Below are 21,368 nucleotides of genomic sequence, written 5' to 3'. Positions count from 1 at the left end.
GTCGACCTTCGGAAAAGGGGTATAGAACTGGCGCACTGTGCAATGACGTCACAATGTTTTGTCTGGGAGGAACTCCCCAACAAGAATGGAGAAAGGAGTTGCCGGCTGTGACACGAAACGAATGTAATGTAGAGCCGGGGTCGTTAAGCAAACAAAACTAACCTAGGCAGGCAGGCAGGCAGCAGCATAAAATGAAAATATCGATTTTCTTTACCGGCGCCCGGTACAGCACGTGCTTTAAAGGTTCTAGACGCGCGCGCGGTGTAGGGCTGGAACTTTTTCCGATCGTGAAAGCCAAATGTGTGCTCATTAGCAGCGCAAAACTTCTCGAGGCCATAACTGTAGCATAACGGCGAGAGGTTAACGCACCGGCAATGTGTGGCGCACCTCAGGGCCCGAGAGTCCTTCGCTCGGTGGAACAAATTGACTGTTGCCGTTGTTGGCGGTGGAAAAATGGTGCAAAATTCGCGTGTCGCGTATGTCGCCAGCACAATTTAATATGGTCACGGTTTGCCGGTGCCGGTTTGCTTTATTGGATTAGGCTCGGAATCATTTGTGATTCGATTCATTAGAGTGATGGTTTTGTGTTGTTTCTTTTTAAAGAACCGTGGGCGTGGGCTTTCCGATCATTATTGGATGTGTTTTGTAAAGCCGCTTTGGGCTCGCCGAAGGTCTGGCTGCTTTAATGGGCGAACCGAGCGTTGTACGGTTTTAATGCTATCAATTAAAGCTTGTTGGTACAAGGGGAAATTGATTTCGATGTTAGTTGAGTTTGTAATTTTACAGACGAGTGGAGTTTTTGAATTTATTCTGTGGAAAATTCGTATGACCTTGCGATCAATGCTGTGCACTAAGAACTAGGTTTTCTGATCACACAGTTTTGTACCAGGAAGTGAGGCCATGCAGGTCGTTTGGTAATTTGGAAACTAGAACACAGTGCCGTGGTCTTATATTTAAAACATCTAGGTTGTTCGGTACTCCGACATCATCGCTGATGAAGATGTAAGCGCATGGAACTCCAAGGAAGCGCCTTTATTGTACAAACATACTTACGCAAGTGTACGCAGCATGTTTCATACTAACTAGCCTAACGATTGACTGCTCCGGTTTTCCTCCTATCGGTGCGGGGAAGTAGGAATATATTTTCCCGCCACGAAGAAGCAATGCACAGTACTCCCACTCGGGCTATGGATTTTTCTCGCGCCCCGAACTGCACGCAACTGCATCCAACCTGCAGCGTCGTTGCGTCGTTCGCTTTCAAACATGCTCGACATCATAATTATGGTTAAGCAGATGCATTACGAGTGGCCCGTTGATATCTCCCTGGCTGTTGCAGAGCGTTTGGCTCGTTGTGTTTGTGTTTCAGCGCTTGCTCCAGTTATTAGCATACGATGATCTTCTTTCTTTGTACGGGAAGATGTTCCGTATCGATGTTATGGAACCTCGATGTAAGAGTTCTGTTGCAGTCAACTTTCTTCAGCGATGCGATGGGAAAAAAGTAAAACCGGGTAGCGGATGACGGTAGTAGTACAGAACTAGTTGCATTTGTTTTGCATGTGCATGCTGACGAACTATGTGCAATGGAAGATGCTAATCAATCATGTTTACCTTTCTATTACCCTACTGACGACGATGCAGGTTGGATGGTTTATTTAGGTCCTCGCGCCACAAAATTATGTCATGGGATTTGCCCTAAGCGATGCTTTAAGCAAGCTGCATGTTGCATTGTGCAGGATGAGAGTTTAGTTTTGCTTTCAGTGTGCGCACTCCCTTTCTGGTTGATTGCTTTGTTGACCTGTTCTCATTACGTGTCCGGGTCACAGCATCGAATGTATCATAGTAACACGTGCCTAATGGAGAGTGAAGAACAAGGGGTTTATAGTAGAAAGTAATGCAACTAATATAAATAATATGAGCGATAAGCTGTAGCAATAATTCAATCAAAATAATGTAGTTCACCTCGAACCTTTAACCTTCACTTCTGGCTGCAGTTTCCACGACCATCGTTAACCTTATTGCCACCAACCTGCTGAAGCATACCTATTGATATATCTGCAAAGCAATTCAGCTGTTGGTTTTGGAGCAACAGGTTCCTTTTATTACGACTCCCGCCTCAATTTCTGGGAGGCATTCGGTGAAAGAGAAATTCCTCGGCCCGCAATTTGGGAGGGGAATGCATATCTCTCGTGCTCCCATCGAACTACTACCGTCCGATGGAGGCCACGTGATAAGAACAACTGGTCACTCCACAAGTGAACGCGAGCGGACCGCGTGCACCCCGCGGTGCATTTTTTCGCATTCATTTTGGTTTTCCCTCTTCCACTTTAGGCTGATACCAAATTGTTGTGGCGCACTTCGTTCTCGGACAGTGGAACAATTTTGGCAAAAGCCAAATTGGGTGAAAGTAGCGTGAGAGAAGGAGTGATTACAGTGCTGCATTGCAGTTACCGATGGTGCGAGATTAATTACATAAATCTTTTCGACAGGAATAAATCGTCCACAAGCAGGGGCGCTGGGAGTGTGAGTTGATTTAGGGGGTCTTGTTTCTTGTTTCTGGAAGAATGTTATCGTAAGGAGCGTAGAGAGCTTTAATTTCATATCGCTTCTCACCCCTGTTTTGCTGCTTAATCTTTGAAGTGTTTTTGCAAGTGCCGATCGTGTGCACTGGGTGCTCAAGCCGTTCTTGCTGCAATTACATCATGCACCGATGAACCTCTGTTAACGGTAAACTATCAGCTGATACTAGAAGGTGTGCATAGAGCGCTTCCCCTGTAACGAGGCACGGCTATGCGAAGAATTCACTCAATGAACGAGACGCGCCTTCCCATGGATTGGTGGAGGAATCAGCGAAACGTCGTCCAAAAGACCATCACCACCGGTGCAACCATTTTTCAGCTGTTCGATCCACGGCGCAGTGAGGTGACGTTCTGTGTTAGTTGTGCACCGGGCTTCTAGAACAATGCAATTGTTTTACCGAGGGTGGAAGTAATTAATTACTGATATCGTTACTGGGACCAGGTGGAACTAAACGGGGGTTGGTTGGCTTTCACGCCTCAAGAGCCCGGGCTTTGAGCACCGTCGCTGTGCGAAAAGGGCTCACGGATGATGTCACTTGGATGTCTGAGGCCCGCCTTTCAATTACGTGTGTTGTGCTGATTATATTTTAAGACTAAATGAGTCTATTCTCTTCAGAACGTGTCGCTGCGAGGGATATAACCGTTCGATTAGACGCTTGAAGACGGTTTTTACAGCTCTCGCTCGATCGATTGCCTGTTCGTGTGCTGCGAAGAGCTCCGCCGATGGCTAATAAAAGTGAGCACGGCTAGCTTTGCTACGAGAGTGTTTGTTTTTTTGTAGGTTGAGGTTAGAATCTAGGTTAGTGGATGGGTTCCGCCTGTTGCCGTCGGATTTCCTGCCTCGTCCTTGTCTGCCAGCCGGCAACTTGATTGAACTGTTCGAACTGAATGTTGGAGTTGGAAAACGCAAGAGCGAGAAAAGCCCACCTATTGCAATGCGGAGGCTCATCAGTCGAAATAGCAGTGATTAGCAGCGATACGATAATCGACGTACGCGGCCACGCCATAGCTCGAACAGCTCGATTGTCTAGGCGAGGCCAAGGTTTGTAAAATCGCTCAGGCGCGCCAATGAGACTTCTTCGCGAAGTTGATGCCCGGTCTGTGTGAGGCGTCGGAAAGAGCATTATGTTTTGGAAGAGGTAGTTTCCGCTCGCGGGGCGTGAGTTGCGCTTTACCGCCCGGAGAAGATGGTGTTTTACGTTTTACGAAATGGTCTTACACACTATGCCGTAAACTGGAGCAATGGCCTCCCCCGCTGGGTGAAGTTGGCTTGACCCATGGCGTTAAGATATTTTGGAGGTTACGCTCGCCTGGTGGTGGTGCTTATGGCGTGCGCTTTTACTGTGATGGTAACTTCATGGCGGTAGAAAGTAGGTAAGGGCTGTCGGAAATTAAGCCTCTCCTCACGTGATCATGTATACATGTGTGTATAAGTAGGAGTTAAGTAGATGCTGATTATTACAAAATAAGTAGGATTGATTGGAATTTGCTCATAATGCACAACACTCAACCGTTTGCACCATAAAAGGGGCTGTTTCTGTTTCTGATCTAATTGAACTATGCATGACTTCAGTTTAAGATATTTTGGTCACGACTTGTTTGTAAGTGATCATTACTTCGTATCGTCACATGAAAGCACCGACCAAGAATTGCGCTGTCAATGAACTTACCACCACTTTAGCGGCTGCTTTGAGGGGAATGGTGTAAATGCAACACGAGTAGCGGTCTGCAACTGTGGCAAAACAGAGAGTAAAATGCATACAAAAAAGTGAGAGATCATTCCACTATGCACACCTCTGATGGCAACATTGTAATCCCGCCGGGTAAAGTAAATAATCGTGAATAATTAAGTAAACAAACAAACAAACAAGTCAAGCGGCCGTGTGTCCGTAACAACACCTTTCATTTTTACCATCAACGGTCGGCGGCAGTAGTCTGTCGGTCGGGCTCAGAGATATTATGTCGCCGTGCTGTCGGTAGCTGTCAGACTTTGCGCGAGGACTCTCGATGGTCGGGTTTGTTGTGCGGGATCAAAAGGCAAACAGTCAGGGAGCCTGCCGAAAAGCAACTCCTCTAGAACTGCTTACACACCAGGGTGATTAAAGTCCTTCTTGCGCGGAACAACAGGGCTTGCGGTGAAGTTGGAATTGAATAAATTGTAATCCACATCCAATGAGTAGTGTTGTGCCGTGGGTCCGCTGACGTCTTACCCGGATGGTGTGGGCCGACGCTTTTTTTCTGTGTCCCGGCCCAGGGAAGGGCAATAAATCAGTCCATGGATATCGGTTGCGACACGGGCGGTATAAGTCACGGAGAGTCCGAAGGCCAGAACGGCCTGTAACACTTGTCCCCTGCTGCACAGGATGCTTCTCGGCGGCGATGGTGGTCCACGGTGTCCGGTTTTGGCGTCTGTTGCATGCATGTCCGGTGATATCGAACGACCGGTTTTCCGATTTCAATTCTTCTCTGCTTCTTAAGCTTTGTTTCCCTGAAGTTTCTTATTTGGAGCGCTTTCGGCAGTCGAACGCTCAGTAAGTTGGCGGCGTAAGTTCACAGACAGCTCAGAAATTCTTTTCCATTCGCCTGAGAGAAAGGTGGTTCTGAAGATTACACCGCGTCATTTCCCAACGCACCTGTTTTCGGCTGACAAGACCTCTCCACTCAGATTTGATAGCCGAGAGAGTATTGTAGGCAACATAGGAAACGATCGATCGGAGCCGTTGTGGTCGCTGTGGGAAATACAGCTGTCATCGTATCGTGGCGTACGGGAACCACCGGGGAGCGCATCATTACGATCCGTTTTATTTTAATGAGTCTCGCTCCTTGCGTGATAAAATTCTTGATTGAGTGGAATAGTTTATGGTTCAGCTATCGTACCGCGGGAGGGAATTAGATTTGATGCAACGCCATTCCAATGGTTTGGAAGCACCGACACGATACTGTGTTGTTGAGTTTGATTGCCTTAATCCATTCTATTCACGCCTCATTAAGCCTTCGCCGGGGAGAAGGGGGCGAGTTGATTAATTAAATATTGAATATGTTTTCCGGCTTCTTAGCTCGGCAAAGACTCTCGAGGTTCCGGTGTGTGTGTTTTTTTTTTTAATTTCGGAGCCCTCTCATCGTGCGACAACTTTCAGGTGAAGCAATCTGTTTTTATCATTGAATGTGTAGTCTGTAGTAGAAGATTGTTTTCTTTCTCTGCGTTATCACACGCAACACAAAACCTTGTACGAGCATGGCACAGATGTACTAAAGATTGTTTGTTTTCTTCTCCGTCTTTTCTCACCCACAGATAAGGAGCTGTGCATTCCATCGACCCAGAAAAAGGTGAGTATTCGTCGCACTTTGCCACTGGCCCGAGATGACGTGGAGGAGCGATTCTGCGAGCGGCCGAGCGAAGAGTGGGTTTGCATTACGCACTGCCAGATTGAGATACGTCGGTGTTGTCCCTCTATCATCTCGGTGTTGTTATCGCTCGACGAACGATTTCACCACCGCGAGAGACAAACATCGTCCCGGACTGTGATCGCTTACGGCCAGGTCCTAACACATCTCTTCCTGCGTATATGCGTACAGCCACGGGCGACTGTGGCATCCCGCTTCCGTCAAGTGCCTGCGTTTCAATGTGTAATTAAATCACATCTGATTAAAAGTGGTAGATAAGTCGCGCTATCGCGATCATGTAATTACAGCGCTGACCCGAGTCGTACCGGCCTCGGATGCGGACATTAGGTGCCGTTGCGTTTGCATTTCCCGTTAGTAGCGGCCGGAACGGAACGAGCTGAAAGCAGTGAACGAACAGTTTGGTATTTTTCGGCACGCCGGGATAACCGTCGACACGTTGTGACAGCGACGGGGACGGGAGTAAGCATTAGCGTGTTAGCTTTTTCTTTCGATTTTCGCAAATCACGTTTCTCGAATTTCAAGACAGTTTGTACGTGGGTTTGTTTATTCCGCGGGCAAACCTCTGGAACGCGAGATAGACGAGCCACTCGGCACACGGCTCAGCCGATACTCTTGCAAGACCAACGGGAAGCCTTTGAGTAAACCGTCACGGTCAAGTTCGTCGTCTGCTCGCGTCGATGTTTCCACTCGACCGAACGCGCTACGACCTGACGCACGTTAGCTAACGATGGTTGGTTGGTCTCTGTACGTATGGCCCGGTTTTTCGGGGTGTAGAGTGCAATAAAGCTATCCAGCAAAGCAGGTGAAGAATGGCTAGTTGGATGGTTTCACTTTCGACGGGCGAACTCACCAACTAGCAGGAAGGTGGTGCACTGCATTGGAGCAGAGAGTCGAAGCAAGAGTCCTGAGCATTCGAGAGGCATTAGAGATTGCCAATCTAAATTGTTTTGTTGTGGTTGTTTTGTTGAATGAAGTTTCGATCAATGGCTGGCTAGGAGAGGAGGGTGTTCGGTTGGTCGCTGGAATGATAATTGAATCAGTAAAAACATATGGAATGGAATTCGTTTGGAAGATGCTTATCGCTGATATGAAGAGGTAAGGAAAAGCGTTTCGTCTGCACTCCTAACAGCAGACCATTAAACCGCTTCTACTAGAATGTGGTGAATGTTAACTATAAACTGAAATCCGTGTTTTAGTATTGATCGTTATAGCATTGTTTTTGTTGTATGGTGTGGGCTTGTACTGTTTTACGTTTGAATGTTTTCTTGGTATTCCATAAGATTGAATACAACAACAAAGTAAAATAAGATCTAGCGACAGACAACCTGGAAAACTAAGTTATAATAATTCTTTCCTGGTGGGCCTGTGTTCACAGAGGAAGAACTTAGGATGCTTGGAGCTTACGAGAGTGCTAATTCCAATAAGTTATTGATTCTTTGTTTCTCTCAGCATGGCCCTATGGATATGAAAGAACAGACAAGATAAACCAGTGGAAAGGTCAAGTTCAAGAGAAAAAGGGTTGGGCCCGTGTGAATGCACCGAACGGCTCGTGTGTGATGCCATAAGTCGACAAATAAATCCCCCAAGACAAACTCGAAGATTGTATGCACCTGTGTATGGCCCAGGCTCAGAAAAGTTGTTCCGACCACAGTACACGGCGGTGGGATAGGCTTGGCTCATTGAGATAGCAGCGTGACAGGTCGAAAGAAGGAGAAAGGTCTTAAAATGGATGAAATATGGATAGATTTTTTATGCGTCTAATTGGATGACTATATCCCGAAGGATCGTCCCGTGAGATATGTTGGTGGTCGCAGCTCACCGGTGGCGACTGACTGTTCGTGGGATGTTTTGCCTGTCTTTGCCTTCCCTCGCCTACACGAGTCGTATTTTTGTACAGTCTAGCGATGCGTTGCCATTTTGTTCTTGTGTGTAATTTCCGGCCATACGCGAGGAACCGTACCTGATCGTAAAAAAACCCACAACATCTTTGCACTCGTTACCCACTGTGTTTTACGGTGACCACCCCAACCATTGAGGCAGTAAAATTTGAAACCAGTAAGGTTATCATTTTATGGCTTTAAATAATCCATTATCGAGTGGATTGATTTATTGAAGGTGGGACTTTGGGCTGGTTTGCCGATGTTGTGGGGGTCAGGAAAAATAAATTTCTTAACGACCCGTCAATAATGATAAAAAGAAACAGAATGCAACGAGCATCCAATTCATACATCCTTTCACTTTTGACTAGCTAGCTACCCGGTAAAGTTTGCATGAGTGACGAGCACAGTTAGTGTCTATATTTAGGTAAATTTGTTCATTACGTTCGTCAGCCGATTGCGGTTTGACTCCTTTCGACCCTACGGTTGGGCGTACATTCCTTTTCGAATTGGTCTTGAGTATGAGAAGTTGCCTCCGGGAGCTTTATCCTGAAGATGCAATAAAACAATCCAACTGCAGGCACCACAATCTGAGACGTTCGCGATCTACCGTCGACCGTAGCAATTTCCTTGTTGTTCCGTTTTACAACTCCTCGCAGTAGGATGTTCTCTGTACGGCATCATATCCCAGTATCCGAGTGACCTATTTATGATTATTGCTACCTTTTTTCCCATCGTCCTCAAATCCCAGAGAGAGGGAGCCTAGAGGTGTCAGTACGCAAACAGGTTGTTTCCGTTCACAAGGGAGCAAGTCCTTTGTTCGGCAGAAAAGGTTACTTTGTTTCGGGTTTTGGTTGCCTGAAGCCAGTAGGAGCTCAGTAATTGAGAGATGAAATGCCAACGCTTTTTTCCGGTTCAATGGTGCTGCCTAGAAAGCAGATTTGCATAGCCTTCCTGCCAATACTCTCCAATGCTTTTGATAACTGGTAACTGTAATAGTGAATTTTATGGTCTAGGTTCCTTTCCAAACTGTGGAGGCGTTTGATGCCTAATCATTGTGATTACGGTGGCGTTTGTGGATGTGTAGGACAGAGAACGTTCATATGGCGTAGTGTGTCGGGTCGTCTATACGAAGGCTCTAAGGAAAGAGTATCAGCTAGAGAAGCAGTGAGGCAGGCTGAAGACGCGTGTATCACTGCATGTAATCTTACGGTTGGTAGCAAAGAAGCCTTGTTCGAAGAGGGTGCGGCGAAGTGTTTGAGACTTTGTGCTAATGTGTTTGAATGTGGGCTTTAGGTTCATTCGCTTGTCGATCGTTCGTGCCCCGGAGCGAACGAAGCGATCATGTAGCCGCACCATTACACGCGGAGAGTCATTTATTTAGACGATCTTATGGTCAGTGGTACCCACTGAGCAAGCTTGAAAGTAGGGCTCCAAAAAGCTTAATGTAGAGAGCCGCCACGTTCATTCATGATTCTCACTCGCTGATACTAGATGGAAACTGTGGCTGTAAGGCTCGAGTATGTATCCCACGTGTTTGACACTTGATGCTTAGAGCTTTATCACGCTATGTTGGATCTTGTTTCTTATTTTTCTTCAAACTCTAAGGAGAAGGAAAAGAAAGCGTCAGCGAGAGCGTCAACTCTGCATGTAGCAATGGTCCAACACTGGAACACTCTTGTACGGATCGGGCTGGTTATTGTATCGCTTCTGGCTATGCGGGGTCTGACTCTAAACTACGCGGTAAATAATTCCGAAGCTCACAACAGCGGAGCCAGTATTAGGGGCCTGTTGATCGCTGAAGATCCGCTCACAGCGTCGATCGATGATGCAGCAAGGTTAAGCTAGGTTAGGGTAGTACCGTCGCGCAGCTTATGGGAATCAACAACTTTCTGTCCCCGGAGCTATGGGTGTCTGCACTTTCGTGTGCTAGATTATTTCCATATTTTTTTCTTCAATAAAAATCCACTATCCATTGCAAAACGAGCGCTTGCGGAAGAAAGGCCCACTGCTGGATCTTCAGGTACCATCGGGGCTGCAGTGGCGTGTGTTTCCAAATTAGCCTGGAAGCACACACACACACACACACATACACTCATGCCGTATAGTTTATGCACGGGTTATTCCGAGAGGGTCCCCAACAGGCCTCAAGGCTTGTGATGTGAAATACGGCCCCAGTAGGGTCGGAGTGAAATTCATGATACGGTTCCATGCCGTGAGCCTCTAAGCGTGTGTGCGACGTTGGGGCTCGTGTCGTATCACAAAAGCTCCCCCACTTCCCTCCCTAGAGTGGAAGAAATTTTCTCCGTCCAGTCCAGAGTCTCCCCGAAGTGTGAGTGTGCGGAGTGCGGAGTGTGAGCGCGATCGTTTGGGGGCGTGAGAATAAAGATTCTTTTGACCCATATTTGAGATCGCGCGACTCACGATTAGGCACGATTGCACAGCACAGAGACCTGATCGATTGTGGGGAAGGAATGGGGAGGGGGGTCTTTGCATACTTCTATACTCGATGTCCAAGGGTCTCCTTCCTCTCACGTCATCAATGCACACCGATTGCGACCTCACCTTTCCCACCCTTAGTGCGGAGGGGGGAGAGGGGGTTAAGAGAAAGAGTGGCTTTATTTTTATCGATTTAATATCCGTGTTTATAGCCTATTTCGGATGTTGTGTCGGAATATGACGCTGTAGTTCAAAATGGTCATCATAATTGATAGTGCAATCGTGGGGATGCTGCCTGAGGACAAATCGGTTGTTTGAAAGTTGGAGTTGGTGGTGGATGTATTGATGCTTTTCCTGCTGCTTTCGACTCCATATTGAAAAGTAATGCACGAAGTGTGAGGATCTATTGAAAAGATGCTTAAGGTCAATGCCCAGGGTCATGAGAAATATTAGATTAAATCGCCTATTAAATTCTCATGCCTACATTCATGATCATTAATTGGAAGTAGCATCAGAAGATAATTAAAGGAGTAGTAGTAGTGTAATGCTTCTTTATCGCATCCAGAAGATTTCCCTGAAAAGACAAAAAACTGTCGAATTTAGCACATTGGCAACGCTGCATCGACGGTCAGCAATGTGGTAAATCTACTTTTTCCCCATTTGCGAGAGCGAAAGTTTTCTGCCAGTGCGCGGGGAGACGCTAGCGAGCGAGTGTGCGGTCTCGAATTTCTAGATGCACGTTCACTGATGGCACAGTTTTTCCCGATCGTTGTCATCCTTCCAGCTGGTTAACCCCGGCTCGCGTTTCAGGGAATGTGTGGTCCCTTCTGTGCCGCATACGAGCTTACTACTAACGCGTACGGGAGGGGACACACAAACACACACGGGTGTATGATCGAATGGACTAGCAAATGCATTTTCCGCATCAGAAACGCAAACGAGCGTGTGATCGCACGATCATGGGCAGGGTGAAATTGGAATTATATTCAACCCTTTTGCACACTGCTGGTTCGTGGTCGGTGCTCTGCAATGATCACCCGCTTTTCGATGCAAAAGGGATGCTGAATGGGGAGCATGCAAGGGATGCTGGATGCGCGTGAGTTGACACGTACAAAGCGGCTCTCCTGCTCCTCGTTCTGCTTGCCCCCTAGGGAGAGTAATTGTTTTGCTTTTCGTATGTAAAATCAAGTAGGCGAAAGTTCACGGTCATCGTGTGCTCAGTGGCGTGTGCATGTGGGTAGCAGTACACAGACGACGTACGAGCAAGGAGTGCCCAATGTGCCCATGCCATGTGCCAACCGCAGCTGTCCGTCCGGCAACAATTAGTGTGGAATTCCAGTGTGTAGATACTTTTACCTAGCACACCTAGACCGGTGGGGTACGTTAAGGGAGACCTGCTAGGAGATCAAACTGTCGATCGTAACTCGGACTAGGCTTGAAAATACAAAGGAGAGCGTCGTCAGACGGTTGTCAGAATAAGAGTGCAGCAATAGAAGTTTGCGCTAGACAGGTAGACATTAACTGGTTGGAAAAGAAAAGTGAAACATCAAACAAGAAAATAGCATCTTGAGTTCAATGTCTAATCCTTTCGCTTTTCCAGCACTGCATTGTGTGTTAAAATTGCTGCAAGATGTGTTATAATTATACAACTTCATATGTGAGTTATGTCCTTCTCAACTAACAATGAAGCAGTCTTTGTGCATTATAGGAGCTGAACATGACCCGACAAAGTTCCTGTGATCTTTTATTTGGCATTTCCTTGGAATTGGCACCGCGAAAGGATGTACTTAGGCGCAAGCCGATGTTTAGCCTTCAGGCAACGAAGCATGCACCATGAAATGACTATGATTAATGATTATTTATACACACGCCTCAGCACCTTCGAGGCACTTGCTGTACCGCTGTACCACGATGCTTAAGGTGTAGCCCGTAGAGTCGCTACCGGTAGCGCCTTTCACGGTCCCGCTACCAGAAGGGGCGCCTGCGAAACGGTTGCAAATTGAATGCAATAACCACACCGGCCCGCGCACGTTGGTGGCGTCTTGTCTCCAGCTACTGGATTGCTGGGTTCAATGTTGTGATTATCTCATTGCAGCAATACCACACGCCACACCCAGCTATTAAATAGAATTTGAGCTTTCGATGCGTTAAGTGTGGATTTGTTGAACACCTCAACTGCTGCCACGGCCTGATAGCCGGCCTCCCTCTCTATGGGAAATTCATATCTCCGCCAAAACCCAACGCGGAGAAAGCCGAATTACGCTGCTTCGGTTACAGCAGAGAGCACGCACGTTCTGCACGGTTGCTGTACGTTCCTTGTTTGCCACCGAGTACTTAAACCATCAGGCTGTGGTATAATTTGGGTAAGGTCTCGATGGCCGATCATTGGTCAGTTTGTATGGTGCATCCATTTACTCGCTTATGGTGTGGTGATTTACCCCATTCCGCCCATAAAGCAGCGTGTAGCGTACAGCAAGGCGGTTGTGGGGCGGAAGACGGATCACGGCAAAGGTTGATTCGCATTTTCCCTCCGCCAAGTGCGCCAAGCGGGACAAGACATTTCAAGGGTGCGCATTAGTCTGGTCCGACGGCGGTGGGTCTCTCCAAACCGTTACCGCCCTACGCTTTCGGGCCGGTCAAGGTGTAGGCCGTAGGTGTAGCGGTGTGTACGGATCGCAGCACAGTGTTATCGCCGGTGAAGTTCACTTTCGATTTCAGCCCACCAGTCGAAACCTTTGCGTGAACTTTGCGGTTGCAGTGTGGCTTGGAAATGATCGCTGTTAATGATATTTTGCAACACACACACACGCAAAATTGCTAAGGCCACTCCGCGCTCAAATGGACGCAACAGGGTAGGGTAGGGGCTGGCAGTCGGGAAATTGTTTGCACACATGCGAACTACATAAACCTGTGCATCGAATGGTGAGGGAGACTCTGAGGTGGATAATTTCGCGTGTGGAGTGGTTTGTCGACATAATCACATCCTTTCTGCGTGTACATACCGCGTGCAGATGCTGAGGAGATCGTCTCTCGGGGCGGGTGGGCTGTTTTTTCGTCTGTCCAAAATAGAAAGTTAGGCCGAGGGCGGGAGGAAGGGTTTGAAACCGTCATACGATCGAGCGCCAGCCCAGGCGTCCATTACATAGTCCGTTCATCTTTACGCGGCAGGGCGGACACATCCACGAGGACTGCTGGAAAGCCTTTGTTAGGCGTACTTCCGCCTAACATTTCCGAGCAAATGCAACTCGAAGGTACGCAACTTCCCATTGGGGGAGGAAGCATTTACACGCTGCTTCGACACCACAGCCACCGGATTGTTGGGAGGGATGGTCGGAGGATGGTATCAATTTAGCAAACTGGGCAAAACAGCCGAAATAACCTTTTCCGCAGTCGTCCGCCCTCTTTCTTCCGGAGCGAACGAAGAAACCCAGACAACAGAAGATTACTGTTGCGAGAAACCGCACGACGGGGGCAAACGTTGTGTGCACGGGCGAAGAAGGCGAGAGAAGTTTGCATTTTAATTGATCACGACAATTAAAATCGTGCACTTTCGATTTCAGCCCGGCGGCGGCTTGGGCGAAGAAAGCTCCGTCGAAGTATTGCCAATGTTCGAATGACCATTCCGTTATGCAGGGGTATGGATTTTTCTGCGCTGTATTACCACCAAGCCGGCGTGCGCAGTGAGGTAACTGCTGTTTTTTCGCCAGATAAACACTGCCAAAGTATTACCATTTCAAAACCGCGACCCAAAGTTTAGCCGCCGATTGATGGCTGCTGTGTCCGGCGGCGGAGGGCCTTTATGCCTACCGGTCGGAAGGCGGGGTACGGTGGTCCTTCTTTAGACACCTCCGTAGGTTCTGCCGTCTTTTGCCGCACGCCGAGCGCTGGTATGTTTGCAAAACCCGCCCCCTCTACGAACGGGGGCTGATTGTGTGGCAGACGCCGTGTTGCTACCGGACACGGGGCGCGATCCTAAGGCTCTGCTCCCCATTCAGCTGGGAATGGCGGGTGGCATACTGGAAGGAAAATTTCTCACGGCTTCGGTTTGCTTTTGCCCGACTCGGACGGGCCTCAGAGAAGCCGGCGGGCAGTTGCTGGAACAGAGTGGGCTCTTGCTTAAGTGTCGCTAAACATGCATCGTTCAATAAGCGGGCTGGTGCCTGTCCCGGGTGAGATGCCTCCTTTCGAGCTGGCTGGGAAGAGCAGCAGCGCTTTACCCAAAACGTTAGGTCACTTGGACCGGCGGGCCCGAAAGCGAGCAATTTCTCCATCACGCAAGAGAGCAAGGCAGTGCGCTGCCGCTGCTGGCTACACGACTTTTCATCCAATAAAGTTTTGCAAACCGGCATCATCGTCTTGAGGGTACGGGTAACTTGTTTTTTTTTCTTCTTCTTCTTTCATTTCATATTCAGCCTGGTAATGAGGCTCAAAACTGTCAAGCTTTTGACAGCGCCTATGACGAAAGATTGCCTTACTTTACATTTTTCGTGAATATTGCAAAAAAAACGAACCATTTTTCCTGTTGTTTGCTCCCCTTGCTATAGAGACCGTGCAAGTTTGGATGGAAGAGTTTGATTGAAACCCGCTTATTATTACTTTGCCGCAATGCGCGTGCTGTGCGGTACTGAGTGCAGCCGCAGATCGATAAAGCTGGCCGCTGCTGTAACATTTATCACCAAGATGAAATGGAGTTTCACAAATCACGAAACGGCGTTGGGGCAGGCGAATTTGTTACAAAATGTTTGACTTTTTTTTGCAATGCAGTCTGGGTCGAAACTATGATCTGGGATTTTGGTAAGAGGCCACATATTTGAGAATGGCACCGAGATCTTGAGGTTAATCGATGTAGCTATTTGTCATGTTCCAGAAATAGTAGTGCATCGCGTACGGGAGGGCTCTGTTAGTAGGCCAAACGTGTCCCCAAAATACACCGGATCTCCAATATCTCAAAGCGTCGTCGTCGTTGTCGGCGTCCACGTCGTGTTGGTAATGGGAAACAGTTCGCTTGCTTTGTGGGGGCTTTCTCGTGTTACATACCGGTGCGTTGTGCTCGGTCCGAGGTTCGATTAGCCGATGGGAACAAATTTATTTTTAATACCAGTGAGCTAATTCCACCCAACGCAAGCAGCTAGGGAGCAACCAGCGGTGTCTCCTTCCTAAAATAGCTCCATCCGCTGGGAACGTTGCCCTAGGGGTGCGTTAGACTTTTAAAAACGTAGGATGGAACACATATACTCGGGGGATTTTTTTGGGGACTATTGGCTCTGTAGTGGAAAAATGTCATGTCATTCTTTGCATGAGACTATAGCAAATTGGTGGGATGCCTGGTAGTTCTGGGAATCACATTCCTTATCTAAGTTTCCCATTTTTATCGTCCTTCTGATAACAAAGTATGCGATGACGTTGTGTTTATACTGTATGAAATGGAGGTAATGCGACTATGATTGATCATACTTATGGCATATCCGGCATGGTTAGTAATATGTTGTTACAGATTCTCCGATCATTTCCAATGTCTCTGAGGCATCAATACATCTTGAATTATACAAGTCTACAAACACAGAGAACTGCTTTCCACACCCCTTAATGGTTTCAATCTTAATACTGGATGTCAACATAACTTTCAGCAGAACCCTATGCACCGCAAGAATGATGAATTTATTTCGTGAGCTACAGCTTCATGATTCACGAGCAGGATCGTTTGGGACAGACAAGCCGCTGGATGGCGCCAGCGCTTGGCCGACTTCGACGGGCCTCGCTACTGCTGACCTTTAAAGAGTCGATAGTGTATGGTGGTTGTTGGGTGTATGTTTTTTGTTATAGCTTGTCTTACGGTTAGTCGCCAGCTTGGGCGCCAAAATTGTCACCACACTCCTGGGTGAGCATTAAAGGTATTGTGGACTGTTCTTGCGATGGATTGTGGTTGAAGCTTAGGTGGACTTTAGGGACTTCCATCGACTTTGAATCCACAAGGTACACATAGCATTACTGAAACTCAGTCGTTGCTCCCTGTACACACGAAGGAACTATCTTAAGAAACAGCAGTATAAACAATACTTCTTCTCCACTTCCTCCTCAGTCACGCTAGTTTCGTAGGACAGAGTAAGGGTGAGATGGTTGTGATTTGCAAATTTATGCGTTTTGCAAGTCGCCGGACAGTCCTGCCACAGCGAGTGTGTGCAAGCATATGCCCATCAAGCGAGAGAGTTCAGAGGATTAGATCAGTACCACCTTCCCAACCGACTAGCCTCAAGCAGCGTCGGCATTTTATATGGTTTTCGTGCATTCGCTTGTTTGCCTTATACTTTTCTCCAAAAAAGGCGCTTTATAGTTCTTTGTGTTATGCAATTTGTCTCGTGTCTTCTTGCCTGTGTTTGTCCTGCTCTCCGGAACCGTAACCTCCAGGCGGTGGAAGGAAAATGTCCCCCTGCAGGGCTACACGATGGCATGAAGTGTTTTCGGGAAATCGATTCCACTTCGTGTTTCCTAGTTGCATCATGCACACGGACAATTAATCTGAACCAAAGCAACCAACCTGGCAACAGCTGAAGGGGAAGCAAATGCAATCTTCATTTAATATTCTGGTCCCTCTGGTTCCGCGTGATGTGCATTTGCAATTAAATAGCCAGCTCGTGTAGTTCAAAACCTGTTCATTAAGTGCAGGGCTGTGGAAACAATGTGTCCTGTCCACCCAAGATGCGCTGAGGCTGGAGTAAGTTTTGGCATTGGCTACCCTCCCGCTGGCTATTGAATGTTGCTGGCAAACGGTCATTTAACTCTTTAACTACCGCCCAAGATCAAGTAGGTTCACCTACGGCATCGGTGGCAGCACTGTGGCTGGTAAGCGGCGAAGGAGACGAATGGAAGGTTCTTGACATTTCTTCATCCAAAGAAAGAGTTTAGTTATGGAGTGAGGAAGAAAGCGTGTGGGAGCATTTTTGTTGAAACTGGTAGTTAAAATCCTAATGAGTAGCCGTTGGGGGTTTGGATCTACGCTGGAGATCATTATTCAATCTGTTAAAGACGGTACATTGCACCAATTTGTGGCTTACTGGTGGAAGGAGTGTCGCTGCTAAGACGTTGTAAAGTTGCAGGCCCTGGTCGCAATTTTTAACGATGTAAAACATCAGACGGATGTATGGATTGTGTTGATGGTTGATCTGATAGTCATAAGTGACCATTGTTGATGTTGTCGAACCCGAAGGCAATGCTCCGTTTTTTTTGTCTAAAGCCTTCAGTTTCAACTGTGAAGGAGTGTTTCTGGTGGATGGAATCCTGGTTGCGCAAACTGACGGTACGCCTAGTAAGCTCGCGTACTTTATTTCTCGCTCAACTATTACGTCAAGAGAACTCGGTTTGTCTTGAGGAGACCGTGTCGTACGTGAATGGTTCGTGGTTGAAGTAGTTTTAATAGTTTCGGTATGAATCATTCTCGCCGTATGTGGCCGCCGTGCACGGATAGGTGAGGTTCTGACGTTGGAGTTGAATCGTTCTCCGATGGGGGAACCCCTTGTAAGCACACTGGTTGATGTTTGGAGGCGCCGAACTCGTCGAGGTTTGAACGGCGGAGGTAGGGTTATTTTGTGTTGCAAAATGGATTCCCTGGGAATTGAAGAAACCGACCGATCGGCACTGTGCTGCTACACCCGTTCGACGGTCCTACAGTGGCGCTATTCGCGTATTGTTGTTTCGATTTGGAAAGCTCAATGAACCCATTTACATGTTCTATCGGGCTGCCGGGAACGCCAAAGATCTGGTGCACATATGGTTGTGGCGCAGTAGAAACCCCATTCCAGGTTTGGCCGTTGTTTGGCATAACAATACAGATTCTCGTTTTGTTTTGCAGCTTCCAGCGCTCGCTTGTAGCGATTTCGATCACGTTGGTTTTGTAAATTTCGTAATTGACCGATTCGTTCGCTGTTTTCTTTAGAAAGGCGCACGAGCTGTTGACGTGGAGGAAATGAAAATTGAAGGTTCTTGAGTGCTTCTCGACTTTCCATCTGTGTTATTACGCGCTAACTCTTCTATACACGCTCTCTTTCTCTTGCTCGACGTTTTGATTCTAACGTTCTTGGATGAGGCATGATGTTGGTACCTAATTTGGGCGGTGATGAGTTCTTTTACCTCACTAGAAAGGAAAGGCTCGAATTATTTCTTTCTTTTCTGCCCAACAGCAGAGAGGCGCCGAATAATTGCTTGCCGCCCGGTGTTCTAAAGGCTTGACTGACCGGTGTTTGTGGCAGTAATTTTGTAAACATAAATTATAGCACGCAAGAATAGATGTTTACTACGTGGACGATGTTCTAGAAAGTCTGTTCTGTATAATTGTCTCGATTAGCATTTTTGGCCGGGTTCAACAGGAAGTTGTGAGTGTCTTTTGCATTATTGCTCCATGAGTGTGATGTTTTGGTACTGAAATGTCTGTATTTCCATCTCCAGCGGGATGTCATTAATACGGGTTTTGGTAATAATGTCTCAAAGAAACAGTTATATTTAGTTAAAAGATTGGGATTCAACGGTATCGGAGTTTATCAATGATTGATTCGCATGCTGTTGGTTGCAAATAATTGCTATCGGGTGATGTTGGAGAGCCTCTGTAGGCATCAAGCACTGACGATTGGAGCAATAATGAATCACATTCAGTGAAATACGAGACCAGGCATACAAACGTGAATAAGAAAATCCACGTGAGAGAGCCCAACAGTCTGGGAGCCAATAACTAGCTGTGAATAATTAGCAATCAGTGGTACGATACTTTACCCGGTAATGTTCAGTAACATCTGCAGAAATTGAATCCACATCTTGCCGCGAATTACATCATATGGATTGAGGAATCGATTGTCGACGTTGCACTATGCGTAAAGGATATTGTGCCAATGGACTAGATAGATAGATGAAATTTGAAGGTTTTATTTTGGAGAGTGAGTAAGTGATGACCTGCTTTCCATTTGATGAGCCAATGTAACTATGCGAATTTGGAACTCTATTCGTTAATGGAAACGGCAGTGATGATAGTATAGAAATGTTTGCGTTTGTTGCTAAGTTCGAATGAATTTTTGGACAGGGGAAAAGGAAGGACAGTTAATGAGTGACGCAAACTGGTACACAACAAATCTAAACGACACGTGGTAACTTAATGCACGAATGACAAGCGAACAGAATCAGTTCCTGTTATAGATATCACTGTTTGTTATTTCCAAAGCGATAGCAAATGGATGCGTAGAAGGCAAATATTAATAACACTTACGCTCTGCCAACTGCCAACATGTACGTATCAATTAGCCATGCTAGCAGCCCCAAAAGAACCGCCAGATGGTAAAAAGGGTGTGTGGGAAGAGTGGAGGCATTTCCAGTTTCGACCTCCCGTATCGCAGTGGTACCGATAGCCGTATCTTCCGCATTTTATCGTATCAAAATAGGTAACGTACACCATCGGCAGATACGGCATACGCAATTTGGCGCTCTCAATCGATCAACTGTTGTGGTGATGTCTGAAGAAGATCGATTTAGGCCGGTCTCGAGTTGCGCACACCGACAGACCTTCAAAGTGACAGTCTGTCATTAGGGCTGTCATATCCGAGGGACGGACACGCAGGCCTACCCAAACCTACCCAAACCTACCCAAACCTGCACAGACACACGCACACAGTCCGCGTACGCGGACCGATATCGATTGATTGACACAACTGGAACTTGGTCGGTTCCGCTGCACGCGAAGATGAGGATTGTTTTGCCCAGTTTAGGACCATTTATCGATTTGTTGCTGTCTCTGCCGGCGGTGCGGTAAATGTCAATGTCAAAGCAGACCTCCTCCCTCCGCTATTAGGGAACCGTTGGTTGGTCGTGTGCCACACGCACACTTGAACCTAGGTTTGCAATCGGAAATTGTGAGTACAGTTTTTGAGCCAGCTGGCCAGCTGGGCCACGCACCGGCCATACACAGTACCTAATCAACCGTTCCGCCATCGTTAGCAACCATGACGGAGCTGAATGCTGGCCGTTGAGGGGTGGCGTTTGTTTCGGGTTACGGGCCCGTGGAAGAGACAGGTCAAATCGATCACGGTACGCAAATTGGGACTCTGCGTGACATTTGTGAACTCACGATTTCTGGTAAGCCAGAGTTCACATTGGGGTGAGAAGCGCGCTGGATTGGTGGGTACCAAGCACGAACGCCATCTGTCACCGGCGAGGCCTAGAAAATATCTGTCCCACTGACCCGTAAGAGGTCCTGATGGAATGAACCACCCCAGCCCGAGCCAGATAGGCTAGTTAAGGGCGCTGCAGTTCCCAATAATCATCGCAAGGGTAATTGAGTGTAGACAGAGCACGGTGTTTCTGTCGGGTCCTCACAGGACAGTGAAGAAACTAAAACAGTACATAAAAATTATGGCACCGAGATGTGAAACACCGAATCGCAAATGGGGTGGTGAATAAGTTACCCGAGATACGATCATAAATTATCACGATTGAGTCGCCGCCGTGAGCTCATTGTTCCTTCCAGAGGTTCCATTTCTTCCGCCACATCCTTCTGGAGTCCGCACGCTGCGCTTGCTTGTACGCTTGCTGTACTGTCGGGGAGATAAATATATACTCGCGCCGAGGCGACACGTCTGTAGGCATGGAGTAGGGCCCAAAGAAGGAGCGAAGTGCGCGTTTGGGAGGAGCGGTGGCAACGTAAAGAAATATTACCAGAACAGTTTCGGAATTGAGTCGAAATTTCGTAGCCCCTTTTCCAGTTTGGTAAGGTTGCAACACACACTCAGGGGAAGCGGGACACGATCTCGAGCCTGGCTTGTGCATCGAATTTGTGAATTCTAAGTGGAGTTGAGTCATTTTGCCAAAACCGTTTGCATCAGCATCGAAAAAAAAAAACACAAAAACAAACTGATGGTAGATTGTTGGCGGGGAATGAAATAAAAAAGGCATACTTTTGGTGCCAGAGTCAGATGTTGGGCTGTTGGTGGATAACTTCATCCAATAGAGCACGCTGAAATGGAGCAACCTTTTAACCTTTGCTTAAAGAGTATAACTACCTACGGGGTAAGCATTATACGGCTTAACCCTAATTTAG

The 21,368-nt window shown here is 47.3% G+C and overlaps 1 protein-coding gene across 4 annotated transcripts in view; it reads left to right on the top strand.

Moving 5' to 3' along the window:
- LOC120959397 (protein spire) overlaps positions 1–21,368 on the top strand; it is a 119,687-nt gene that overhangs the window by 27,186 nt on the left and 71,133 nt on the right. For all 4 annotated transcript variants that reach the window (XM_049609762.1, XM_040382712.2, XM_049609761.1 and 1 more), the window contains exon 3: positions 5,869–5,903. In XM_049609762.1, coding sequence (XP_049465719.1) covers positions 5,869–5,903 — 35 coding nt within the window. The remainder of the gene's footprint in view (positions 1–5,868; positions 5,904–21,368) is intronic.

The sequence above is a fragment of the Anopheles coluzzii genome, chromosome 3 (assembly GCF_943734685.1).
Source record: "Anopheles coluzzii chromosome 3, AcolN3, whole genome shotgun sequence".
NCBI classification, from domain to species: domain Eukaryota; kingdom Metazoa; phylum Arthropoda; class Insecta; order Diptera; family Culicidae; genus Anopheles; species Anopheles coluzzii.
The sequence above is the reverse complement of the archived record's forward strand: the minus strand, read 5'-3'. Positions and strand labels throughout refer to the sequence as shown.